This window comes from Canis lupus, chromosome 5 (assembly GCF_003254725.2).
Source record: "Canis lupus dingo isolate Sandy chromosome 5, ASM325472v2, whole genome shotgun sequence".
In the NCBI taxonomy this organism is placed as follows: Eukaryota; Metazoa; Chordata; class Mammalia; order Carnivora; family Canidae; genus Canis; species Canis lupus.
In genome coordinates this window covers 31,746,160-31,767,783 of record NC_064247.1, presented here as the reverse complement: position 1 = coordinate 31,767,783, position 21,624 = coordinate 31,746,160, and the positions used below count along the sequence as shown (strand labels likewise).

The 21,624-nt window shown below is 59.9% G+C and overlaps 2 protein-coding genes across 10 annotated transcripts; both read right to left on the bottom strand.

The window, feature by feature from the left end:
* Positions 1-27: 27 nt before the first annotated feature.
* On the bottom strand, positions 28-14,134 carry CAMTA2 (calmodulin binding transcription activator 2). The gene is given in 24 exon segments (XM_025428718.3): positions 28-631; positions 764-838; positions 991-1,160; positions 1,328-1,348; positions 1,463-1,534; positions 1,691-1,867; positions 1,869-1,875; positions 2,121-2,317; positions 3,263-3,567; positions 3,661-3,883; positions 3,969-4,047; positions 4,279-4,463; positions 4,962-5,077; positions 6,553-6,687; positions 7,858-7,984; positions 8,579-9,522; positions 9,950-10,084; positions 10,379-10,532; positions 10,742-10,813; positions 11,370-11,505; positions 11,587-11,654; positions 12,793-12,896; positions 13,099-13,193; positions 13,885-14,134. Coding segments are annotated over 24 exon segments (3,666 nt in total). The 5' UTR covers positions 13,890-14,134; the 3' UTR covers positions 28-567.
* A 728-nt stretch (positions 14,135-14,862) lies between these two features.
* INCA1 (inhibitor of CDK, cyclin A1 interacting protein 1) lies at positions 14,863-21,539 on the bottom strand. 9 transcript variants are annotated; one of them, XM_025428744.3, is made up of 7 exons: positions 21,393-21,539; positions 20,309-20,396; positions 16,522-16,635; positions 16,271-16,310; positions 15,820-16,013; positions 15,269-15,443; positions 14,863-15,100 (listed from the first exon to the last, which is right to left on the bottom strand). In XM_025428744.3, exons 2-7 carry the CDS (start codon positions 20,389-20,391, stop codon positions 14,954-14,956), a joined length of 753 nt encoding a protein of 250 aa, XP_025284529.1. In that variant the 5' UTR covers positions 20,392-20,396; positions 21,393-21,539; the 3' UTR covers positions 14,863-14,953. The 9 variants fall into 9 exon arrangements, with proteins under 9 accessions (XP_025284529.1, XP_025284525.1, XP_025284524.1 ...); XM_025428740.3 differs by having other exon boundaries at positions 15,269-15,434; XM_025428739.3 differs by lacking the exon at positions 21,393-21,539 and adding an exon at positions 20,668-20,967.
* Between the last annotated feature and the right edge of the window lie 85 nt (positions 21,540-21,624).

Sequence of the window (21,624 nt, the reverse complement as noted above, 5' to 3'; positions counted from 1 at the left end):
CCGCGCAGACAGAGGCCGGAGGCTGGCTGGTGCAGCGATGTTTAATGGCAACTCGTAGAAACCAAGCCCATGCACAAGTAGAAAGTGCTCGTGGAGCCGGCCGGGGGCCCCCGCCGCGCCGTGGCCCTCCCCGCGGCGCCGTAAATAGATTCTTCACTATAATCTGTATGTTACAGTATGTACAGGCCCCCCCATCGCGGGGACCACCCCGCCCACGCCGCACCCCCTCCCCGGCCCGGGGCCGCCCGCGGGCGTCGGGGAGGCGGGCCGCGGGGGTAGGGGGACACACGCCAACATGCGGAGTCGGGTGGGGGCCGAGGCGGATACATTCAGAGACGCGTCCAACAAATAAATAAGGCAAGTCAGGAGGGGGCTGAGGCGGGCGCAGGCACGGCTCCGCAGGTCACGGCTGAAGATGCAAGGAGGAGGGCGGGTCTGGGGGGGCCGAAGAGCGGGGGCGTGGGGGGGGAACAGCTGCCGACAGGGTCTCCCCTCCCCCGGAGAGCCCTCTCCCGGTTAAGACTGCCAGAAGCGGCCCCCAGGGCGGTGAGGAAGGTGGGGCGTAGGTCAGGTGGCCAGGCCGGGCTGGGGGAGCCCTTCCAGCTCCTGGTTCTGCTTCAGTTCCCTCATCCTGTGGAGAGACCGGGAGGGAGTCAGTGCCCTGCCCATGTGCCGCGGAGTGTGTGTGGGGGGGGGCGCAGGTGCCCGCAGTGGGGGAGGGTGTGGGGGGGCGGGGCGGGGACCCAGCCGGAGAAGGGAGTACCTGTGTCGGCAGCGCCGCAGGAAGCGCATGATCTTCCGGGCTGCCTGGTCCTGCTTCTTGGTGAGAAAGGAGCCTCTGCTGGAAGAAGAAAAGATGAGAGGCCCTGGCACAGCAACCCCTGCCCTCAGCCCCTGGGGCCCTGCAGGGACAGGCTGGGGCAGGAGCTGGGCTGGGGCTGGTCTCTGCGGACAGGGGGGCACGGGCACGGAGGACTGCAGGCCGCCTACTTGCTGCGGGCCTGCAGGGTGCCCGCTGGTCGGCGGCGATAGGAGCGGTAGTGCTGCTGGATGAGCACCGCCGCGCGGCGGCTCTGCTGGAACCGCTTCTGCTCGTAGTAGCTCCGGAACTTGCTCTGGATCAGGATGGCCGCCTGGGTCATCTTCTTGTAGAGTGCAAACTGGAGACAGGGGGAGGGACAGGGGCTGAAGTGGAGGAACAGAGACCCGGAACCCTGCAGGTCACCCCTGAGTCAGCTGGTGCCAGTCTGTAATCCACATGCTCTTGGCTCATGGAAAGGCTGAATCCTCACAGACAACCTTGCACCCAGACCTCATGCCCTAATACCTTCAGTGCAATCCAGGTCAGCTTGTGGAGAGAGAAGGGGAGTTAGGGCGTCAGCAGCATTCTGGATGCTGGGCACAGTGGATGTGAGTGTGTGCACACACTGGTGGGTGTGCCTCCCAGGGAGAAAGTGCTCACCTGCTTGTACTTCCGGTAGCAGCGCTGGATCACAGCGGCTGCCACCTCCTGCTGTTCCTTCAGCCTCCGGCCCTGAGGCAAGAGAAGGAAGTCAACACCCAGAGGCCCACACCACTGGGACACTGCCAACCTCCACCATCTGACCTGTCCCTCGGTTTGCCAGGAGCCCACCATCTCCCCTGGCCTGAGCTGCTGTGATTCATGCTCTGGGCCCCCCAGCCATCGAACCTTGTACTTTCGGAAGGCTGTCTGGATGACTCGAGCTGCCTCGTACAGTTCCCGCTGCTCATGATCCGATAGCGTCAGCAGGGCAAAGTCACTCTCCATCTTGCCGCTGGCAGAGGCGGACAGAAACTCTGCCCAGGAGGGTGCTGGAGGGACAGACAGGCGCCCACGCTCCAAGGGTCAGTTCGCTGTAGGGGACAGGGAGGAGAGGTCACAGGGCATCTGAAGTCCCCCTCTTTCACCTGGGGACCTCTGTGAAGGCAGACCTCCAGCAACGGAGTGTGATGAGGGACTTCAGGGGTCCCCAGCCAATTCCAGTCCTTTCCTCAAAGGCCCCAGGGCCTGAGCCGCAGTGGAGTTTGGCTGTAGGAAAGGCCTCTTCTCGATCCCATCTTGCTTTGATAGGTCTGATGCTTCGTCCTGAGCTGCTCACCTGGGAGGGGCTGAGCTGGGGAAATGGTCCACATTCTCCAGGTAGCTGGCCAGCCAGGACATGGTCTCGCTGAGCCCCAGGGCCCCTGTCCGCTCCCTCATTGGTGCTCCAGCATCAGGCAGCCCCACAAAGTCCTCTCGTTTAATCCGCTCTGGTGTGGCTTCGATGATCTGCCTGGCGAGTGAGATCATGTCCACCTGGGTGAAGGAGAAGCTGGGTGAGCCCTGAGCTGGTGTCCCTGCCAGAGCTGTAGCCAGAGTCCCCCTCCTGTCCCATCACTCCCCTCACCACCAGACGATGAGGCCTCAGGGATGGCTGTCCCTGTCCTCGGCCACCGTCTCAGAGTCTCGCACTTATAGCCCCTGGGCTCCTACTTGGACGTACAGCTCTCTGTGTTGAGAGGTGGAAAGCAGAACAGGACAGACCTGCTCCAAGTGGGCATGGAGGAACTGAGCACTTGCCCTCCTAGGCTAACTGCCCGCTGCCCCCCTGGGGCCTGCCCCATGCCAGCCGCCAGCACGTTCTCCCCATGGGCTCAGCCGTGCTCACAGCCCTGGCCCCTCGAGCTCCTCAGGAACCAGTCTGTCACCTGCTGCTTACACAGCACCCCTAGCCGGCCACGTGCAGCACCCTGTTCTCCAAGCTGTACATAAACTACCCAGTCACCCTGGGGCGCCTCTCTAAGGCATGCTCACCCCAGGTTTTAGCAGGGCAGCGTGCTGCTACCCTCAAAGACTGCCTCCCGGCCTGAGTCTTTGCTATTGCCCCGTGCATGCTTCCGCCCTGCCCTCCTCACTGCCAGCCTCTCTGCAATTTGCTCCACCTGCTTCCCTGCATCACGCTGGCTCCCCAAGAGCTCTGTGTCTGCAGGGATCCATGGTAACCCCTAGACCCAGCTCTGCCTGAGGCTGTGCCCCAGAATGCTTAACCTTGGATGCCTCCCGATTTTGGAGTCACAAGCTCTGACAGGAGGTAAGCAAAAGGTTACTTTGCCTGTCCCCAGAGGAGGGTAAATGGTCCCTTCTTCGCAAAGCGAAGCCAGAGCCTGGTTCTGGTTTTGTGGGATGATAGGTGTCTCTGCCCACCCGCACCCCCACTCTGGCCCTCAGCTCCATGCACAAGAGCAGTGTAGGGTGCCCTACCGGGATCACATCCACAGCCGGGGGGCTGTCTGCTTCCTCTGAGGCAGCCCCACCCTCTGGGGCTGGGGGGAAAGGAGGCCGTGAGGGTACCGGCTCTTGGGGGTTGGTGGCTTCACAGTCCATGAGAAATAGGGGGCCCTCAGGGGCACCGGAGGAGAGCTGGCCTGGCATGGTCTCTTCCATAGCCATCTCGGAGGCCAGCACAGGGGCGGGGGGAGGACTGCCATCTGGGGCGCTGGAGTAGGCTGACGTGACGGAGAAAGTACCATCCGACAGCTCCGAGGGTGAGGAGACGCTGCTCAGTCCTGCGAGGGGGGTGGGTGAGGGTAGCGGAGCTCTGGCCACCCCTCCTCTCCCCACCACAGCCTCCCCTTGCAAAGATGGGGGACAGCCCTCACCTGTGTCTGGGCTGGAGGAGGGTGGTGACAGGGCAAGTGGAAGCTCGGCTGCAGCCTCCTGTCTCTGCAGTTCCTCGAGGCAGCGGGCCAGGCGCACGTGACCCCGGGACTGCGCCACCGACAGGGGCAGCCGGCCCAGAGAGTCAGGAATGCTCAGCGCCTGTCTGTTCCAGCGGAAGAGGAGCACAGCGGCCTCCAGGTGCCCCAGGGCACAAGCCCACATCTGAGACAGTGGGGAGGGGGGAGGTGAGGCCTGGGGCCCCACCATGCACTGTCCGCTTCTTCCCTGCACTGTACCACACACTCACCAGTGGGGTGCAAGAGAAGTGGTCCACGTTGAGCGGGTCAGCCTCTTGCTCTAAGTCCAAGCTCACTGTCCCCATGCTCCTGGAGGGTTTGGGATGGGGACATCAGAGCCCAGTCAGGGTAAAAACAGGCCAAGCGGGAGCCTCAGAAATAAAGGGACTGGGGAGCAAGCCATCTGGAAGCACTAGGGTCAGGAGATCAGTGTCACAAGTCCTCTCCCAACCCCTCCTCCCACAGTGACCAGGGCTGCAGGTCCTCTTCTTCCTCCTCATCCTCTGGCACTTCTGCCCCCCTCCCCGCTGACCCGCTCACCGCCACTGGCTCAGGGTGTCGATGAGGCGGGCGTAGCCCTGGGCAGCGGCCAGGTGCAGAAGGCTCATGCCCCGGAAAGGGCTTCCATGCGCCAGACGTTCAGGACCCCTCCAGGTCGAGCGTGGGATCATGTTTTCCACCAAGACCACCACTCGGGCCTCAAACCCCGGCCCCTGGCCTTCATCCTGGGGAACAGACACTCTTACACAGGGACCTGAGCATCTGGGCCCTGGCTTGGGACAGCCCTGACCACCCCAGGCTCCCAACACCCAGACCTGGTTTGGGCTCCTGGGTGTCCCCTGCTCACATGGCTCACTTCCTCTAGCTGCCCAGGCAGCCAGGTCTCACCCAGTCTTTCCCATCAGTGCCATGTCCACAGGTGGCTTCTCCCTCCCTGAGCCCAGAGTCCTGTCCCTGTCCACTGCCTCAGAGACTCGTGCCCACAAGTACCGGGCCCCTGCTCTCCTGATCCCCACCCCCACTTGCCTTCACCCCCACCCCTTTCAAATCAGAAATACTCTGAAGCCTGTCATGCCAAGAAGGTGCCCAGAATAACTGCTCCTGCCTTGGGGTGGAGTGGGAGCGGGGGACGCCAGGGAGGAGGAGGCTGGGAATAGGAGGAACAGGACAGTCACACAGCAGAGCCTGCTTCTCCGGGGAGACCCTCCTCTTGGTGGAGGTACCTGAATTGGAGGTGCATTGGGACTGCGGCAGGGAGCCTGCCCGGCTGCTGCCATGTCGGCCATGCGCTTCTCCATCTGCTCCAGCCGCTCCAGGATGGACATCCGGAACTGGTTGTCTAAGGGGGAAGAGGTACAGGAGGCTGAGTGGCGGGTGGGGTCTGGGAGACTCCCGGGCACCACAGCTGGACCTGTCCCACCATCTAGGAGGTGACGATACAACAGAGTTACATTCTCCTCTCTTCCCCCAAACAGTCCCTTTATCACCACCCTGAATACAGCCTGCCCAGGACACAGTCCTTAAACTAGGTCTTTAACACTCCCCAGCCACCTGGGACCAGCATCTAGAACCAAAACCACATCCTTCAAGACCTGGATGTGGTAGGAATTCCAGCCTGTGGCCCCAAGCTGCCCCAGATCCTGCGTATGCCCCGAGCCTTCTAGGTGAACCCTTCGCCAGCTCCTGGCCCAGATGCTACCTCCTACCTCTGTCCCCCATGCGGGGCTGTGGGACTCTGGCGCTCCTCTCTGTTACCACTGCCCCAGGAGCTAAGGAGCTGGGATCTAGAAAGCCCAACCCCTCCACCCCCCCACCCCCCGCAGCTGTCCCCAGGGAGGATGGCTGGGCTGGCAGGTGACAAAGATGGACAGCCATGTGCATTCCTCCTCTTCCCCCACCCCTGGCACAGGAATGCTCACACGTGTGCATGCATGCATGCACACACACACACTCACACACATGTACATGCACACGTACACCCCAAGCCATAACCATCCCCTCCTGAGATCCCACGAGGACAAGGAGGGGAGGCAGGAGAGGATCAGAGCCGTGGGAGAACAGGCAGAGAAACAGGGTGGAGGCTGTGCATGTCCTGCCTGAGACACCAGGATGGAAGGTGCTGAAGGCCTAGGGCAATGGTGGGGAGGACAGTGCTCGGGGAGCAGAAAGAGCAGGAAAGATGCACAAGGTGAAGGAGTGGGCAGAGGGACAGAAGATGGTGGAAGAGGGGAGAGTGACCCAGGCGGGACAGTCCCAGGGCAAAATCCGTGGGGCAGGCTGACAGGGAGCCAGACAGGCTGTGGGAGGGCCCCTGAGGGTGAGGCGGAAGGCAGCCCCTGAGAGGAGACAGTCCCCATGGAGGGAGGGAGGAGGAGAGCTGCTGCAGGGAGAACCCATAGAGGAACACACATGTGTGCCTGCGTCTCTGTTGTACAGGTGTATTAAAGGTGAATGTCACCAACAAGTGATCCAAGTACTTTTCTACTTTCTGCTTCTTTGTTGTTGACAAATTTCTGACCGCAAGCACCCATCATCGAAAGTAGAGAAGATGCATCATACTTGCATCAGTACACACGTGCGCCAGACCCTCCCTTGCTCCCACCCGCTGGCCTCGTCTCCTAGATCCCTCCCTTCCCCAGAGAGGACGGGCCAAAAGCTGGGATGCCCCACTTCAAGCCTTCCAGGGAAGACAATGTGATGGACACTCGCTGCCCCCTCTACAGATGACCTGTGGAGGAGGAGCTGGGTGGTGGGCGCCTGAGTCCTGAGGGGCCTAGAGGCATATCCCTGCTGGGCGCCACGCAGGGTACTCACCGTCCAGTGACAACCAGTCAAGCTGAGTACTAGGCAATGACAGGAACCGGCGGGCTCGATACTCAAAGAGCACAGAGGCAGAAAGGGGGCCCTCCCGCCCCGCCACCTGCAAAGATACCAGCCCAACCTCATGGGCTGGGGAGGGCAGGGTCAGCGACATGGGCTCTGTCCACGTGAGAACCACACACAACCACTCCGCAGCTGGCTGCCTGATGCCCTTCCTGGAGCCTGGGGGCCCCCAATTCCATTCAGTCAACTGCCTAATACCCACAATGGACTGGGCCTGAGACACCTGGGATTGCAGACCCCATGGTTAAATCAGCTCCAGAGCTTGGACGCTCCCAGTCCACAGATACCCGTGCTTATGAAGAAGCCCAACTCCCAAGGTCAGGGTGCAGAGGTCATGAGCCTCGTACTAAGGTCGAGGAAGGAGAAATCACCACTCACTACAGTGAAACCTGTGTCCCACCCGGGCTCTGTGTCTATGGCCTTGAGAAGGAGACCACTGGGCCCTGATCCCAAGACTACGAGCTGAACTAATCCCAAAACCCAGCCTCCTGGGTGTCCCTGTGCCCCCCCGCCCCCACACCACCGGGCCAGCTGCTGAGCTGGGGAAGAGCACCCTCACGGACAAGTCTGTCAGCCTGTCATTCTGGTGGTCCCAGAGGTCCCAGGGCCACACTGTGGGGTGCAGCATGAGGAGCACAGCCAGTGGCAGAAGAGCAGAGGCGAGCCTTGGCAATGACCTCTAAGCCAGGGACGGGAATGTTCTGGATCTGCACCACCCAGCAGGGTAGCACAAAGCCACACGTGCCTACTCAACACTTGACGTGTGGTTACTGTGACGGAGGAGCCAACTTTCCCATCTTAATTCTAGTTAATTTAAGGAGGCCCATGAGGCTACTGTACTGGACAGCACCGGTTTAGAAAGCAATGTCCTTTAGGTCCAAAGCTGGTTGAGGGAGACCCACGCCTCCTTCTTATGCACCTAAGAGCTCCCTGAATTGGATCCGGAGACTGACCCCAACCAAGCCAGAGGCCCTGGAGGTACATTGGGGACCTACTGGGTCAAGGCCTGACCTTAAGGTGTGGGGGGGCAGTGGAGGGGAAGCCATGGACCTGAGAAAGAAGCAGACTCATCTAACGTGACCAGTCAGCTAAGGACTAGATTTCTGACCCCAGAGCCCAGACTCATCTGCCCGTTGGGGGAACACCAGGTTCAGCCTCAGGACCTAACACACTGGTTCCCAGGTACGTCCTGAAGCCACCTGCCCACATGCAGGCCTCTCCCCCACTGCCCCATACCAGGACAGTAGCAGCGTAGGACACCAGGCTGGACAAGAGAGGCTGGCACAGCGATGTGATCAAAAACACAGGAGTAATGCTCCGCAGCCTCTGTCCAGGGACCTGTGATGAGCACCTTGACCCCACCCTGCAGAGACAAAGCCCAGAATCACGTGACTAGAACTCTGTTGGCTGTTCATTCACTCACTCATTCATCATTAATTCACATTCACTCACTCATTCATCATTAATTCAGACCCTGAGGGAGCATCTGCAGTCCAGCAGGCCCTGTGCTAGATCCTGGGGTACAAGGGTTGGGCAGGACCAGTGAGGTAAGGTCAGCTAGCCTGTCCCTTCTCCCAACACTCCTGCCAGGAATGGGGAACTCGCTGTTCCCCCAAGGCTACCCACTCACTTGCAGACAGCTGTCATGGGGGCGGAAGCCCTTGCCTTGGGCTCCCACGGTCCTCCCAGGGAAGTTTCTCCTTTCCCCCTCTGGGGCACTAGAGAGCAGAACTTCACCGTGGAGGACAGACCCTCAGCTTCCCAAAGTCTGCAATCACACCCTGAGAGTCCTTGAGGGCACCTGGGGGTGCACCCAGGGGAAGGGAGGGAGTGAAGCAGGGATGCACCTACTCTGATGCTCTGTGTACAGAGAAGGGTGGGAAGCCATGCAGACGGAGATCAAGTGGGTGGCAGCGCTGGGTGAGTGGGATGGAGGAGGGACAGGCCTGAGACTCACCTCTGGGTAGGACCACTCCGGGGAGAAGTCTGTGATGGTGCTAAGAGCCGGAGAGAGCTGGGCAGTTGGGACAGGGGCTCCTGGAGCCTCGTCGCTGATGAGCTCTCCCATGAGGTCAGGGAATGATGCAAGACCGAAGGGCTCCAGTTCACTGGCCCCTGCAGCTCCTCCAAACAAGGTCTCCCCTCTTCCTCCCCGGCCTGGTGGCTCCAAGGGGGCAGGTGAAGGTGGGGGCGAGGGATGAGGTGAAGGTGCAGGTGGGGCAGCCCCCTGGGCCTTGAGCTCCTCCCCACTGCCATCATCTTGAATGAAGAAGCGATTTCCTCTTCTCCCACTTGCTCCTGGCAGAGGAGGAGGCCCCCGAGCAGCCGCCTGGGGCTCCAGGGCAGCAGCGGGCTCCAGGGCAGGGCAGGGGGTGTGGGTGGCCTCTGCCTCGGGGAAGTCTGGGCTTACCCCCTGGCCCCCTCCATAGGTCTGACCCCTCTGAGGGCTGTTGAGAAAACGATCTGGGTCAAAGGCAGGGCTGGGAGGAGCAGGTGGGGAAGAGGTCTCAGAGCCCACAACCACAGCCAAGCTCATGGAAGGCCTAGGGTCAGTCTGGGGAGCCAAGTGCCTGGTGGGCGTCAAGCCCCCCGCACGCTGCTCCAGTCCCGTCAGGAGGAGGATTGCGGTGCCTCCTCTGGATGAACCCCCTCGAGAGGTGGGGGGGCTAGGTCTAATCTCTAGGGGTTCTGCAAAGCCAGAGGAAGAAGAGGACGAGGACGAGGAAGAGGAAGGGGAAGCATGTGCCTTTGGGAGCTCTGGGGGAAGAGGGGCTATCAGTGGAGGGGGCTCAGGGGGGTGTGGGTGGGGCACAGAGGTCAGGGTTAAAGCTCGGGGCTCCACTTTGGGAGAGATGATGCGGTGTTTTGTGCTGCTGCATTTGTGGGTGAGGCTCCCGGAACCTGCCATGGAAAAGGGGAGGGAGATCACAGCGCTGCACTACTGGCTGTGGCCACTGGGAGGCAGGAGTGGTCCCCTTTCCCCCAAAACTAAACAGGCCTGGAGGGGCTCTGGGGGGCACCCTGGAGAGAAGAGGGAAAGGCATATGGAAAGGACATAAGAACACAACCCAGGGGGTATGAACTAGGAGTAAAGCAAAGGCTGGGTGTAAACGGTCATGCTGGACTGGCCCGGGGCTGCTGAGGGCAGCAGACAGATCAAGGGCCTGGGCTGGGTCGGGGAGTCCCCAGACAAGCCCCCAAGCAGGAAGAACTCTGTTCATCTGGCCATCTTTCTGGGATATGCAAAAGATGTGCAAATCAGCACGCAAATCCTAGCAAGACCGAGGTGCCCTGGTCCAAGAGGGCTCCAGGGCCAGGTGGCACTCACCGAGGCCCCCACTGCAGAGGCAGGCATGGGTTCGGGGTGCGGGCTTGGTCGGGTGGGTGTCTAGGATCTGCTGCACCAGCTGCTCCACGGAGAACTCCTCTGTCCCGTTCCCACAGCTCCACTTGATGCCATGAACTGGAAGAGTGGTGATGGTGTGGTGGGGGGTGCTGTGGGACCTCCAGAGGACAGTCCCCAAGGCACCATGATGGCCCCCCAAGCCCCAGGATGCAGCTCACAAATGTCCTTCAGCCCCTTCTCCATTACTCCAAGACCTCAGAACACCCCAGGCATCCTTGCACCCTCTTAGGGAAGTGCCCTCCAGGCCCGGAAGGACCTAGTAACCCCACACTGATGGATGCAGACCCCGGGCCCTCCAGGATGCCCTGTCTCACTCCTCCTGTGGGCGCCATCCTAACCCCGCCGCCTTACACATGGGCCTCAGCTGCCCCAGCAGCTCCTCCCGGGACCACTTCAGCCACTCGCGACGGTCGCTGCTGACAGGACAAAAGATGGGGCTGCAGCCTTTTCCACAGTCCTCCAGGGCAGGGACGTTCAAGTAGTGTACAAGCACGATGTCAGGGTTCTGAGAGTACAAGGGCACACACAGGGCTGTGGGGTCCCCAGGGGCTCGGCCTCCTTGTGCCTTTCTCCCCAGGCAGCACCCCCACCTCTGAACTCCGGCTCCCCCATCCCCCATGCCCCTTGCTCCCACGCAGACCCTAGTGGTCCTTCCAGCCATCGTCCCAGACCCCATGTCCCTCTGAGAGCCAGGGAGCCTCTGGCTGCCCTTACCTGGAGCAGCCAGTAGCAGCGCCGATGGAATGTGGGGACGATGGAAGAGTGAACGTAGCAGCCATAGAGACACTGCCAGGAGACAGGCTGGGGTGGGGGGAGGGCTAGTCTGCTCCCCAACTCTTCCTCTGTTCAGTCCCTTTGCAGGAATCCCAGTCTTTCCACCACGTCCTCTCCAGCCCTTGCCCACCCCCTCCCACCCCACCTTCCCGGTCCTGGTTCCCCGTGGATGAGGGTGGAGAGAAGGGAAGAGTGGGGCTGGGGCCTCAAAGTGTAGGAGGGACTGTCTCGAAATCAGAGACGAGGGCAAGAGCGTGTCTCAGAGGAGGAACAGTGATTCGGGGGAGAAAGACCTCAGAAGTTCAGGATGTGGACCCTTGGTGGAATGTGAGACAAGTGAGGGGAAGGGGCAGTGGGGGTGAGGGATGCCCTCCGGGGGAGCCTATGTCCTGGAGAGCAGGATTACAGAAGGACATGGGAAGTGGAGGGACATGGGAAGTGGTGCATGGGCTAAGGCCCCCACGGGCTGACCCACAGGAGCCAGAAGGCAAGGGTGGGCAGCAGGGTGGGAGCCCCGCAGGAGACAGAGGAGGGTGGGCCAGGGCACACAGCTGGACGCTTGCCTCACCTCCATGCCCTGGACCTTCAGCTTCATATGGTCCTCTCTCGTGGTCTTCCCATCCTTCCGCTTCTTCCACAGGTAACCGTCCTTCCGGTATTTCACCTTCTTGCGGTTGTAGAGGATGATGGAGCCATTCTGAGGCCTGATGGGGGGAGGGCTGGCCCTGAGTTCTGTGGGCAGGATCCAAGAGCCCCGCCATTCCCATCTTCACACACTCGCTCACCTTGTCTTCGGGGCACAGGATAGCCACTCGTCATGCTTCTCAAAGGTGATCAAGTAGGATGCAATCTCCTGTGAAAGAAGGGACACTCAGGTGGGGGTCCCCTCATAGAGTCTGGGCCTAGCCTCCCACATGGGTCCCTCATTCTCCCTCTCTGCTGCGCTCTGGTGGCTAGTGGAGGCTCCCATCAAGGACCACTGCCCTCCTAAGAGTCCCAGGTCCCATCTCAGAGATGAGTCTAATCTCTCCTTCCCTCCCTGTCAGCTTGAGTCTTTATCCTGGGGCCAAATCCAAACTCTTCCTCCTCTGTCCTTCGTGCCACATATGATTTTACTTTCTAAATCCCATCTTGGTGCCAATTCCTGGCTCCAAAATCCTCAATGGCTTGACGCTGCCAGGAATTCCGGATTCCTCAGCCTGACTCCACGGTTCTCCCAGACCAGGGATAAAACTGCCACTCCCATGATTTACCTATATTCCACCTACTGTTCCTGCCAGACCAGGCCACAGATTCTTCTCTGAATGTGCCCTGAGCAGTGAGCTCCTGATTGTTAGTATCCCATGGGCCTGAAATACCACACACACATTTCTCTGTGTGTGGACACCCTAGTCACCCCAGAGACCACATCTGTTCCCAGATCTCCACGAAGCCCCACTCACTGCCCTAGCCTCCCCCCACTGCATTTCTGGCAAGAACACACACAGATAGCCTCATGCTGACCACTCTAGTCTAATGAAATCATGGAGCTGATGATGATAGAGCACCGGGTACACACGAAACATTGTATGTAGGAGGCTTGTAAGGTGGATAACATGAGAATGATGCCTCCAGCAGGAGACAGCATCAGTGGTGGTTAAGGCAGAGGCTCTGGAATTAAATAAACTCCGTAAGATAGACCAGTTTCCTCCTCCACAGTGCAAGGAGAACAAGTGTTTGCTCTACAGGGTCCTTAAAGGACGGAATGAGACAACTCAGGTCAGGTGCTTAGCACAGTGCCCAGTTTGTAAGAAATAGTTTGCTGCCACTTGCTGTTGCTTTTATCCAGGTGGATAAGCCCAGCAGTGAGCTCCCACAGGATGCAGGTCCTTATACCTCCTCTGCAACCCCCAAAGACCTCAGAGCAATATTCTGCACTCAGGAAGACCCCCATTCACAGTCCCCCCAGCCCATCCTGCCTGGCCCCACTCTCCCAGGGCTCCATGGAAGACCTCATTTGTATTCCACCGTAGCCGCTCTGGAGGCAGCAGTGGACAGCGAGGAAGACACTCCAGCAGCTTCTTGGGGAGAAAGATCTTCAGGTGGTGGCTGTTCTCTAGAGGGAATCAGAAGGGAGGGCTTAGCGAGCCGAGCCGCCTTGGACACCTCTGACAGCCTGGGGCAAAGGGAGTGAATCCCAAGCGCTGGGGAGAACTGGAACCATGACCAGGAGGAGAACAGAGGTCACCCTGAATGAGAAGTGGAGGGTCAACACAGCCAGGAGAAAGAAGGGCTGGGAACCTGGGCTGAGAACTCACCAGCAACCTCGGTGGTATCCTTGGTATTCATGGTGAGGGCTCCAGGGGGCAAGGTCACCCCCGGCCTGAGGGGCCGGGGGGAGGGGGAGTCTGTGCTGGGAAGGGAGAGAACAGAGTCATGGCAGAAGCCCCCTCTCCACCCCCCCACCCCCACTCCCGATTGACACAGGATGAGGATGAGCTGGGAGAAGGATACTGGGTGGTGAGATCCAGGAAAGACAGGAGGAGAAGGGGCCACACTGACATGTGAGGGTAGTGCTGGGAAGGCAGGAGAGGGAAAATCCAGACCTGGTGCCAGGAACCCGCTTGGGGGGCGGGAACGGGACACACCGACAGAGTCATCAGAAGACACAAGTGGGGTGGGGGAGGGGGAGGGCCCACGGCAGGGGCTCTCTCATAGACACTGGGACTGCGGTGGGGTCAGGGCCCTGGGGGCTGGGACGCCGGGCACCTGGTCCTAGGAGCTCGGTTGGGCAGATGAGAGCCTGGGTGCTGGGGTGAGGGCAGGAGACCCAAGTCTACTGAAGAGCTAGGCCATACAGGACACACCCTGAGTTCCTTCTCGGTTTGCGATTTGCAAGGGCAGATGTGACGACTGATCCTAACCTCCTCTCTCTCAGCCAGGTTGGGCAGACCCCGTCAGATCGGGCCAGGTACCCAGGCCCCCATTTCCACCCTCAGGACAACCCATCCTCCACTAGGAGGCCGACGGCCCGGCCCTCCCCTCCCCCACCAGCGCTCTCCCCCATCGCCTCTGCTTCCCCTGGACGCCAAGCACCCCCGTACCCCATCCGCCGCTCTGGCTCCGGCCCGAGCCCCCACCCTCCCGAGGAAACAGATGGGAGCTGGAGGATGCTCTCAGCGCGGGCTCCGGGCGACGAGCTCCGCCAGGTGTCCGGGGTGCAGAGGGGAGGAGGCCCGTGCGCGCAAGCGGTGTGCAGGGCAGCCGGGTCGGCGTGAGGACTCCGCCCCAAGGCGCAGGTGCGCAGTCCCGGCCAGGCAGCCTGCCAGGGTGCGGAGCGGCCCGGGGCGGGGGTCCCCGGAGAAGCCCCGACGTGCAAGGGTCGGCCTCCCGCCTGCACGCAGGGCGCCCCGGGGACGCCGCGGGGCAGAGCCCAAGGGCGCGCGGCGGCAAGGCCGGGCGGGGGACCGGGACGCGGGGTCCCCCGTGGGTGCCGGCGCCGCAGGTCGGCCGCGGGGCCCTGCGCGGAGCGGCGCCCCCTGGCGCGGGGGAGGAGGACGGGAGCCGGCGTGGGGGAGAGCCGGGGGGGTGGTGGGGCAGGGGTCCCCGAGCCACGCCCGGCGGCCTGGCCCCGGAGCTGCGCCCCCTGGCCCGTGGGCGGAGAAGCGGGCGAGAGGCCCCGGGTCTTACCTCCCGGGGTCCCGCGGGTGACGGCGGCAGCGGCCATTCTACCCCACACCAATCCCCCCCCCGGCGCCCGCTGACAGCGGCGTCCGACGTCACTGCGCACGGGGCGGGGCCTCCCGTTAGGGGGATGGGGGCGCGGCCGGGCAGCCCCGGGCGGCGGCCGCGGGGCTGGGGGCGCGGGGCGCGGGGTAGGCCGGGGCTGGCTTCTGGGGTCGTGGGGCGGAGGCTCGGCCGCCGCCCAGAGCCCCGGTCCGGAGAGCGGGGCGCGGCGGCCCAAGCGCCGGGGACTCTGGGCTCCGCGGGACCCGGCCCGACTTCACTTCAGGTCCCCGAGGAGGGGACGGCGCCCTCCTTCCCCTCGAGCCTCTCCAACACCCGTAGAAAGACACACTGGGTTCGGCTTGCTTGCTTTTTAATACCGGAACTCAGGGCGGAGCACCGAGCCAGGGAGCGGGCCTGGGGGCCGCGGAGGCATCTGGGGCATCCTCACTCCTCAGACTGCACTGCCGTCCCCCAGGGGTTGCACAGGGGCTGCCTGCTGGCTGTGACAGCGGTGCAGGAGGCCAGAGAGCCCAGCCGCCCCGGGAGGCAAGACCCGCCCTGGCCCCGGGGGCTCCAGGGTGACCAGACCAGCTGTAAGAATGAGAAGAACAGGAGAGGCCGTCGCTCCGGGTTTCCCAGCCCCCCGCCCTGTTTTGTCCCTCACCAGTCCAGCTCCCCAACCTGGCTCCAAGCTTCCCCTGTCTCTCCAGGCAAGTTCAGCGCCCCCACCCCACACCCCACCAGGTCCCTCCGCCAGACCTGGGGCCTGCCAGTGGTGAGAGGGTGGCCCTCTTCCTGTGGATAGGCAGCCCTCTCCTCTTCCAGATCCTGATATTTGGAGGTGCCGGGGACTCTGTTGCTGCCCTCAGCGAGTGCCAGGGGCTCACAGGCAGCCCCAGAACCGCCCCACTGGGCCTTCTTCTCTCTGTGGGGACTTGAGGGTTAAAACCCAGTGCCTGGAGGCCAAGCTTCCCGACTCTCCCCGGGACCCAGGGGTGTTATCACTGGATGTCCAGCCCTCCACGCCCCCCCTTTCTGCTCTCCCCAGACTGAAGGACCCTCCTGTCCGCCGTCCTCCAGTTCCCTGGATAGCTCTCAAGTCTTCCCTGATGCACTTCGGCTCCCTGCAGTTCCTGTGGCTCATCCTCCACCCTTGGTTCCCTCCCAGTCTCTTCAGGGTGGAGGGCCTGCCCTGGTTACTCTGAGTACAGCCTCCAACTCCTTCAAAGCCCTCCACCCCTTCTTCAGTTCAAACCCTCCTGCCCTCAAACCCTGTGTGGCTCCCAGAGTGCAGGTGTCTCTCTCCTTACTCATTGATGAGCCTCTGTCGCCTTCTCAGATCCTCCAGGTGATACGCGACAGCCCTCACCCGGGCTGGGATGCACCCAGGTCCCTGCTGCATTCCTGCCACCTGGGGCCTCCTTCTCTTTCTTCTGCAAAGCACCTCCGGGGGTGGGAGCCCCTCAGGGGGGTTCAGGCCAGGCTGGGAGCAAGCAGGGACTCTCTGTGCCCCAGAATGGGGTGAAAGGGGTCAGAGGGCAGAACGGGGTCTCTCAGGAGGGCTTGGGCTGAAACAGGGACACGGGGATCTTAGGAAGCTCAGATGGTGAAAGCAGGGTGACTGATACAAAGAAAGGAGGCGTGGTGAGTGCACAGGCTGGGGGACACCAGAGGGAGGAGGTAATAAGGTCAGCTAAAGATAGCCTGCCAGTGGGTACCAGTTTACCCAAGACGTGCCCCAGGGCACAAAGTTGGTCATACCAGCAGGGGTGGGGCATACTGTTCCTCTGTCCAGGTGGGGCTGTAAAGCACAATAGGGGAACTTTGTATACAGGACACCCCCATCTGTACTTTGTCTCTGACCGCTTCCCATCCCCCCATCTGTCTGGCAGTAGGAGCTATGGCGTCCATTAGTCAGTGGGCCAGCTGGGCCAGACGAGGGCTTGTTGCTGTAAGGCTCAGTGTAAAACCATCCAGCATTTCTTCCCCCTCCTTTTCTGTGCTCTACCCACCTGGGCCTCTGGCTAAGGTTCTCCCAGAAGATGTCTCTGTAACGCTGGGGCATCAGCCCGAGGTGCTGGGGAGGCAGGCTGGGGGATGTGGATCGGCTGATGACTCTGGAACACCTGAGAGGAGGACACAGTCGGCTTGGAGCTGGCTCATCCCCCACAGTATCTTCTCCCTCCAGGGACAAGCTGGTCCCCTCTGTGTGGGCCCACATGATCTCTCAACCATTTCAGCAAAGGAGGTGGTGAGATCTCTGATCTGGGAGACTGGCAGTCATTTGAGCCTCAAATCTCACCGAATCTCCCACTTCTATGCCCCGCACCCAGAGAACATCACATTCAGTTATTAAAGAGGAAGGCCCCAGCCACTCAGCTGATGTGACGGGCATGGGCACGTTCCGTCCTGTCAGTGCAAGGACCCAGCAAAGCAGGACCTCTGTCGACTCCTACTTTGTCTCCCCTAACTCAGAGAAACTACTGTCCTTTAGGTAACAAGGGATGTGCAGAGCAGTTTGAGAACAGCGCTCAGCACTTCCAAAGGCCCTACCCTGGATGCCACCTGCTCTCCTGCTCCCCAGGGCAGTGTCCTAAGGCTGGACCTGGGCCCTCTCTTCTCATCTCCATTTATCCTTCTGTGATCTCGATCAGGCCCTTGACTTATATACTACCATGTGTTGAGCAACACCCTCAGCTCCTCCCCTGGACTCCAGGGCATGTTCAACTACCCACTCCACATCTCCCTCGCCTTCCCCACCTCAGGGAAGATGCCCCAAATGCCCAGTTGCTAGTCCCCAAAAAATCTGCTATTGCTCAACTTTCTTTCCCTCAACTCCCACATCCAGTCCAGCAGCAACTCATGTCATTGTACATCTAAGATATACCCAGATTTTACTTTAAATAAAAAAACTTAAGAAAGTTTCACCTAGGGGATCCCTGGGTGGCTCAATGGTTTGGCACCTGCCTTCAGCCCAGAGCATGGTCCTGGAGTCCCAGGATAGAGTCCCGCATCGGGCTTCCCACATGGAGCCTGCTTCTCCCTCTGCCTGTGTCTCTGCCTCTCTCTCTCTCTCTCTCTCTCTCTGTGTGTTTCTCATGAATAAATAAATAAAATCTTTAAAAAAAAAGTTTCACTTAAATTTTAGAAAAGGTGTGTGTGGTGCCTATCTGGCTCAATAGATGGAGCATGCGACTCTTGATCTCGGGGTTGTGAGTGCAAGCCCCATACCTGGCATGGAGCCTACATTAAACATTTTTTTTTAATTTAAAAAGAAGTTTCACTTAGGGGCTTCTGTGTGGCTAAGTGGGTTAAGCATCTCCCTTCAGCTCAGGTCATGATCTTGGGGTCCTAGGATGGAGCCTTGGGCTTGGAGTGTTGGGCTCCCTGCTCCATGCTTTTCCCTCTCCCTCTGCCTGCCACTCCCCCTGCTCATGCACTCTCTCTCCCTCTGGCTGCCACTCCCCCTGCTCATGCACTCTCTGTCAAATAAATAAAGTTAAAAAAAAAAAGTTTCACTTAAATTTTTAAAGCTTCAAAAAATATACTTGATTTGACCACTCCTCACCTTTCCACTTCCACTGCCACTATTCCTGCCCAGAGTGTTGCAATAGACCCCTCCTGCTCTCCCTGCTTCCATTCTACCCCTTCCCCCCATCATCTCTTCTGCCCAAAGTAGTGTGACTAACCCTTTAAACAGGGTCATGTGGGATCCCTGGGTGGCGCAGGGGATCCCTGGGTGGCGCAGCGGTTTGGCGCCTGCCTTTGGCCCAGGGCACGATCCTGGAGACCCGGGATCGAATCCCACGTCGGGCTCCCGGTGCATGGAGCCTGCTTCTCCCTCTGCCTGTGTCTCTGCCTGTGTCTCTGCCTCTTTCTCTCTGTGTGATTATCATAAAATAAAAATTAAAAAAAATAAATAAAAAATAAACAGGGTCATGTGGGGGACACCTGAGTGGCTCAGTGGTTGACCATCCATCTGCCTTCAGCTCAGGGCGTGATCCCAGGGTCCTGGGATCGAGTCCCACATCAGGGTCCCCGCAGGGAGCCTGCTTCTCCCTCTGCCTCTGCCTCTCTGTGTGTCTCTCATGAACAAATAAATAAAATCTTTAAAAAAACACAGGGTTGTGTGAAATGAGACACAGTTTGAGATTTACTTCAAAACAATCTTCGTAGGAGGAGGCTGGGTGGTGGTACAGATGAAAGGATCACCTGTAGAATGATCATTTTTGAAGCTGGTTGAAAAGGGTACGCTGGCTGCATGATGATTATTTTCTCCACTTTGGTATTTGTTTGAAATTTTTCACCATAAAGAAATTGGAGAGAGAAAAAAAAAAGTCTGCTCATGTCATTTCCCTGCCTAAAACTTTCCACTGATGTTCTACAGTCCTTAGCATAAAATCCAAATTCTTTTTGTCCCCCCTTTTTTAAAGATTCCACCTATTCATTCATGAGAGACACACAGAGAAAGAGGCACAGACACAGGCAGAGGGAGAAGCAGGCTCCCTGCGGGGAGCCCCATGTGGGACTTGATCCCGGGTCTCCAGAACCACACCCTGGACCAAAGGTGGCTCTAAACCACTGAGCCACTAGGGTTGCCCTAAATCCAAATTCTTATCAATGGTTTATGAGGTCCTATATGAGCTGGCCTCTCCATGACTGACTTGACTCTTTACTTTCCCCTTGATCACTAAGTTTCCGTCACGTGGGCCTGCTTCCTGGTCCTAGAAGATACTAAGCCTCTTTTCTTTTTTCTTTTCTCTTTTCTTTTCTTTTCTTTTCTTTTCTTTTCTTTCCTTCTCTTTCTTTTCCTCTCTTCCTTTCTTTTAAAAGATTTATCTATTTGAGAAAGCAAAGCATGGTGGGGGGGGGGGGAGGACCTGAAGGAGAGGGAGCAGCAGGCTCCCCACTGAGAAGGAAGCCTGATGATGATGATGATGATGATGATGATGATGATGATGATGATGTGGAGCTCAAACCCAGGACCCTGGGATCATGACCTGAGCCAAAGGCAGATATCTAACTGACTGAGGCACCCAGGTGCCCCTATTTCTTTCTTTCTTGGGGTTCTCCCTCCTCCTATTCCTTCTTCTCCCCTCACCCCTCCTACCCCACTATTATCAGACTGGCTGCTTCTCATCTTTCAGATCTCAATTCAAACTCATCTTCCCAGAATAGTCTTCCACAACCACTGTATCTAAACTTGTGTCTCCATACTTTTTAAAGATTTTATTTATTTGATAGAGTGACAGAGAGAGAGAGAGAGAGAGAACATGAGCAGGTGGAGAGGCAGGCAGAAGGAGAGGGAGAAGCAGACTCCCTGTTGAGCAGGGAGCCCCAGGTAGGACTCAATCCCAGGACCCGGAGATCATGACCTGAGCTGAAGACAGCAGCTTCACTGCCGACTGAGCCACTTAGGCATTCCTCCACGACATTCTGTTTCCCATTTTATTACACTCCTTTTTAATTTTTTTTTCATGCTATTTCTTACTCATTGAAATTATATTTACATTTGGACGTTCTGTGTCCACCCTCCCAAACGTAAGTCCTATCTTTCTAATTATTGAATCCCTGGTGCTTACTCTAGCATCTAGAACATTGTAGTTCTAGACAAAAAAAAAAAAAAAAAAACTATTCGTGGAACAGATTAATGAATCATTGGTCCCCTGTGGACCAGGCATTGTACCTCTTCTTCCTCCATTTGCTACTCCTGTTGGGCAGGGGGCCATGGCAGGGGCGGGGAGAAGCCAGGTAAGCGTCTTCCCTCCATCCCATCCCCACTAGGAGGGGAGGACTCACTTGGCAAAGGGGATGAGTGTGTCTCCATCCTCCTGTACCTGTACAGCTGAGCCCGGCTGGGTGGCTGGACCAAGTCTCCTCATTGGTGCTGGGGGGGGGGGTGGATAATGGAAGATGAAACATGCACTCATATCACAGCTGTAGATATGCCACCAGCTCAAATCTAGGGATTGGAAAGAGGGTTTGTGGTTCGGGGTAAAGGGAAGTGAGCTCAGCAGATATCTCCAGTGTTGGGCACATCTATGAGCTGGACAGGCACACAGGCTAAAGATGTCCCCCAGCGCGGGGCGGTGGGCATTCAAACGTAAATCAGGACATTAATTTTCTGGAGCCAAAAGTACAGAGTAAGGGAGACCTACAGATGACAGCTCCGAGGACGGGAGGGCAGGAGCGAGGCCTACAGGTGACAGCTCTGAGGACGGCAGGGCAGGACAGGTGGAGACTAGATGGGGCAGAGGTACTGGGGTCCTGGGAACAGGATCGGTGGCTGGGGGCACCCAGACATCCGAAGGGGTTAAGTAAAGCAGGTGTGAGGGTTCCCGGAAGCCGCGTGGGGGCAGAGTGGTCCACTCAGAGGAGGGAGGGCGCGGCCGGGGCGGCGGGCGGACAGGTAAAGGTGAGCAGGCAGGTGGGCTGCAACGAGCCAGACTCGGGGGCGGGGGGTGGCGGGCGGGCCGGGCGGGCAGGGCAGGAGAGGACGCCCCAGGGGCGTCAGGAGAGTCTGCGGGCGGTGAGGAGCTCCAGGGCGCCCTCGCTCTCGGGCGGGCGCGGCTGAGAGGGGCGGCACTCGGCAGCAGGCGGGGGCAGGCCGAGGCCCCGGGCAGGTGCAGGCCGCGCCGGGGCTCGGAGCCGCAGCGGGACGGCGGCACCGGGCGAGGCGGAGGCGGAGGCGGAGGCGGAGGCGGAGGCGGAGGCGGAGGCCCGGCCTGAGGCGGGGCGGAGAGTGGGGGAGGCGGGCCCGAGGCGGTACCGGCTGAGGCGGCGGCCGGCCTGCGGTGCCTGCGCCACCTGCGGGTCGGGGCCGGGGCCGGGGCCGGGGCCGGGGCCGGGACAGCGCCGCCGCCCGCGCCCGGGCTCTCCGCACCTGAGGCGGCGGCGCGGCGAGTTCTAGAACGCCAGCGGGGCCGGGCGCTGAGGAGAGCGCTGCTGAGGAGACGAGAGCCCAGGGGCAGGGCCGGCGCGCCGCGCGGTTGGGGGCGGGGCCACCTCCTGGGCGGGGCGCGACGTGCGGCTCCGCCCCTGGGCGCGCCTCCTACGACGGCGACGTGCGCGGGTCCGGGGCCTGGGTCCCCTCCAGGGCCCGCCCCCCCGCCCCC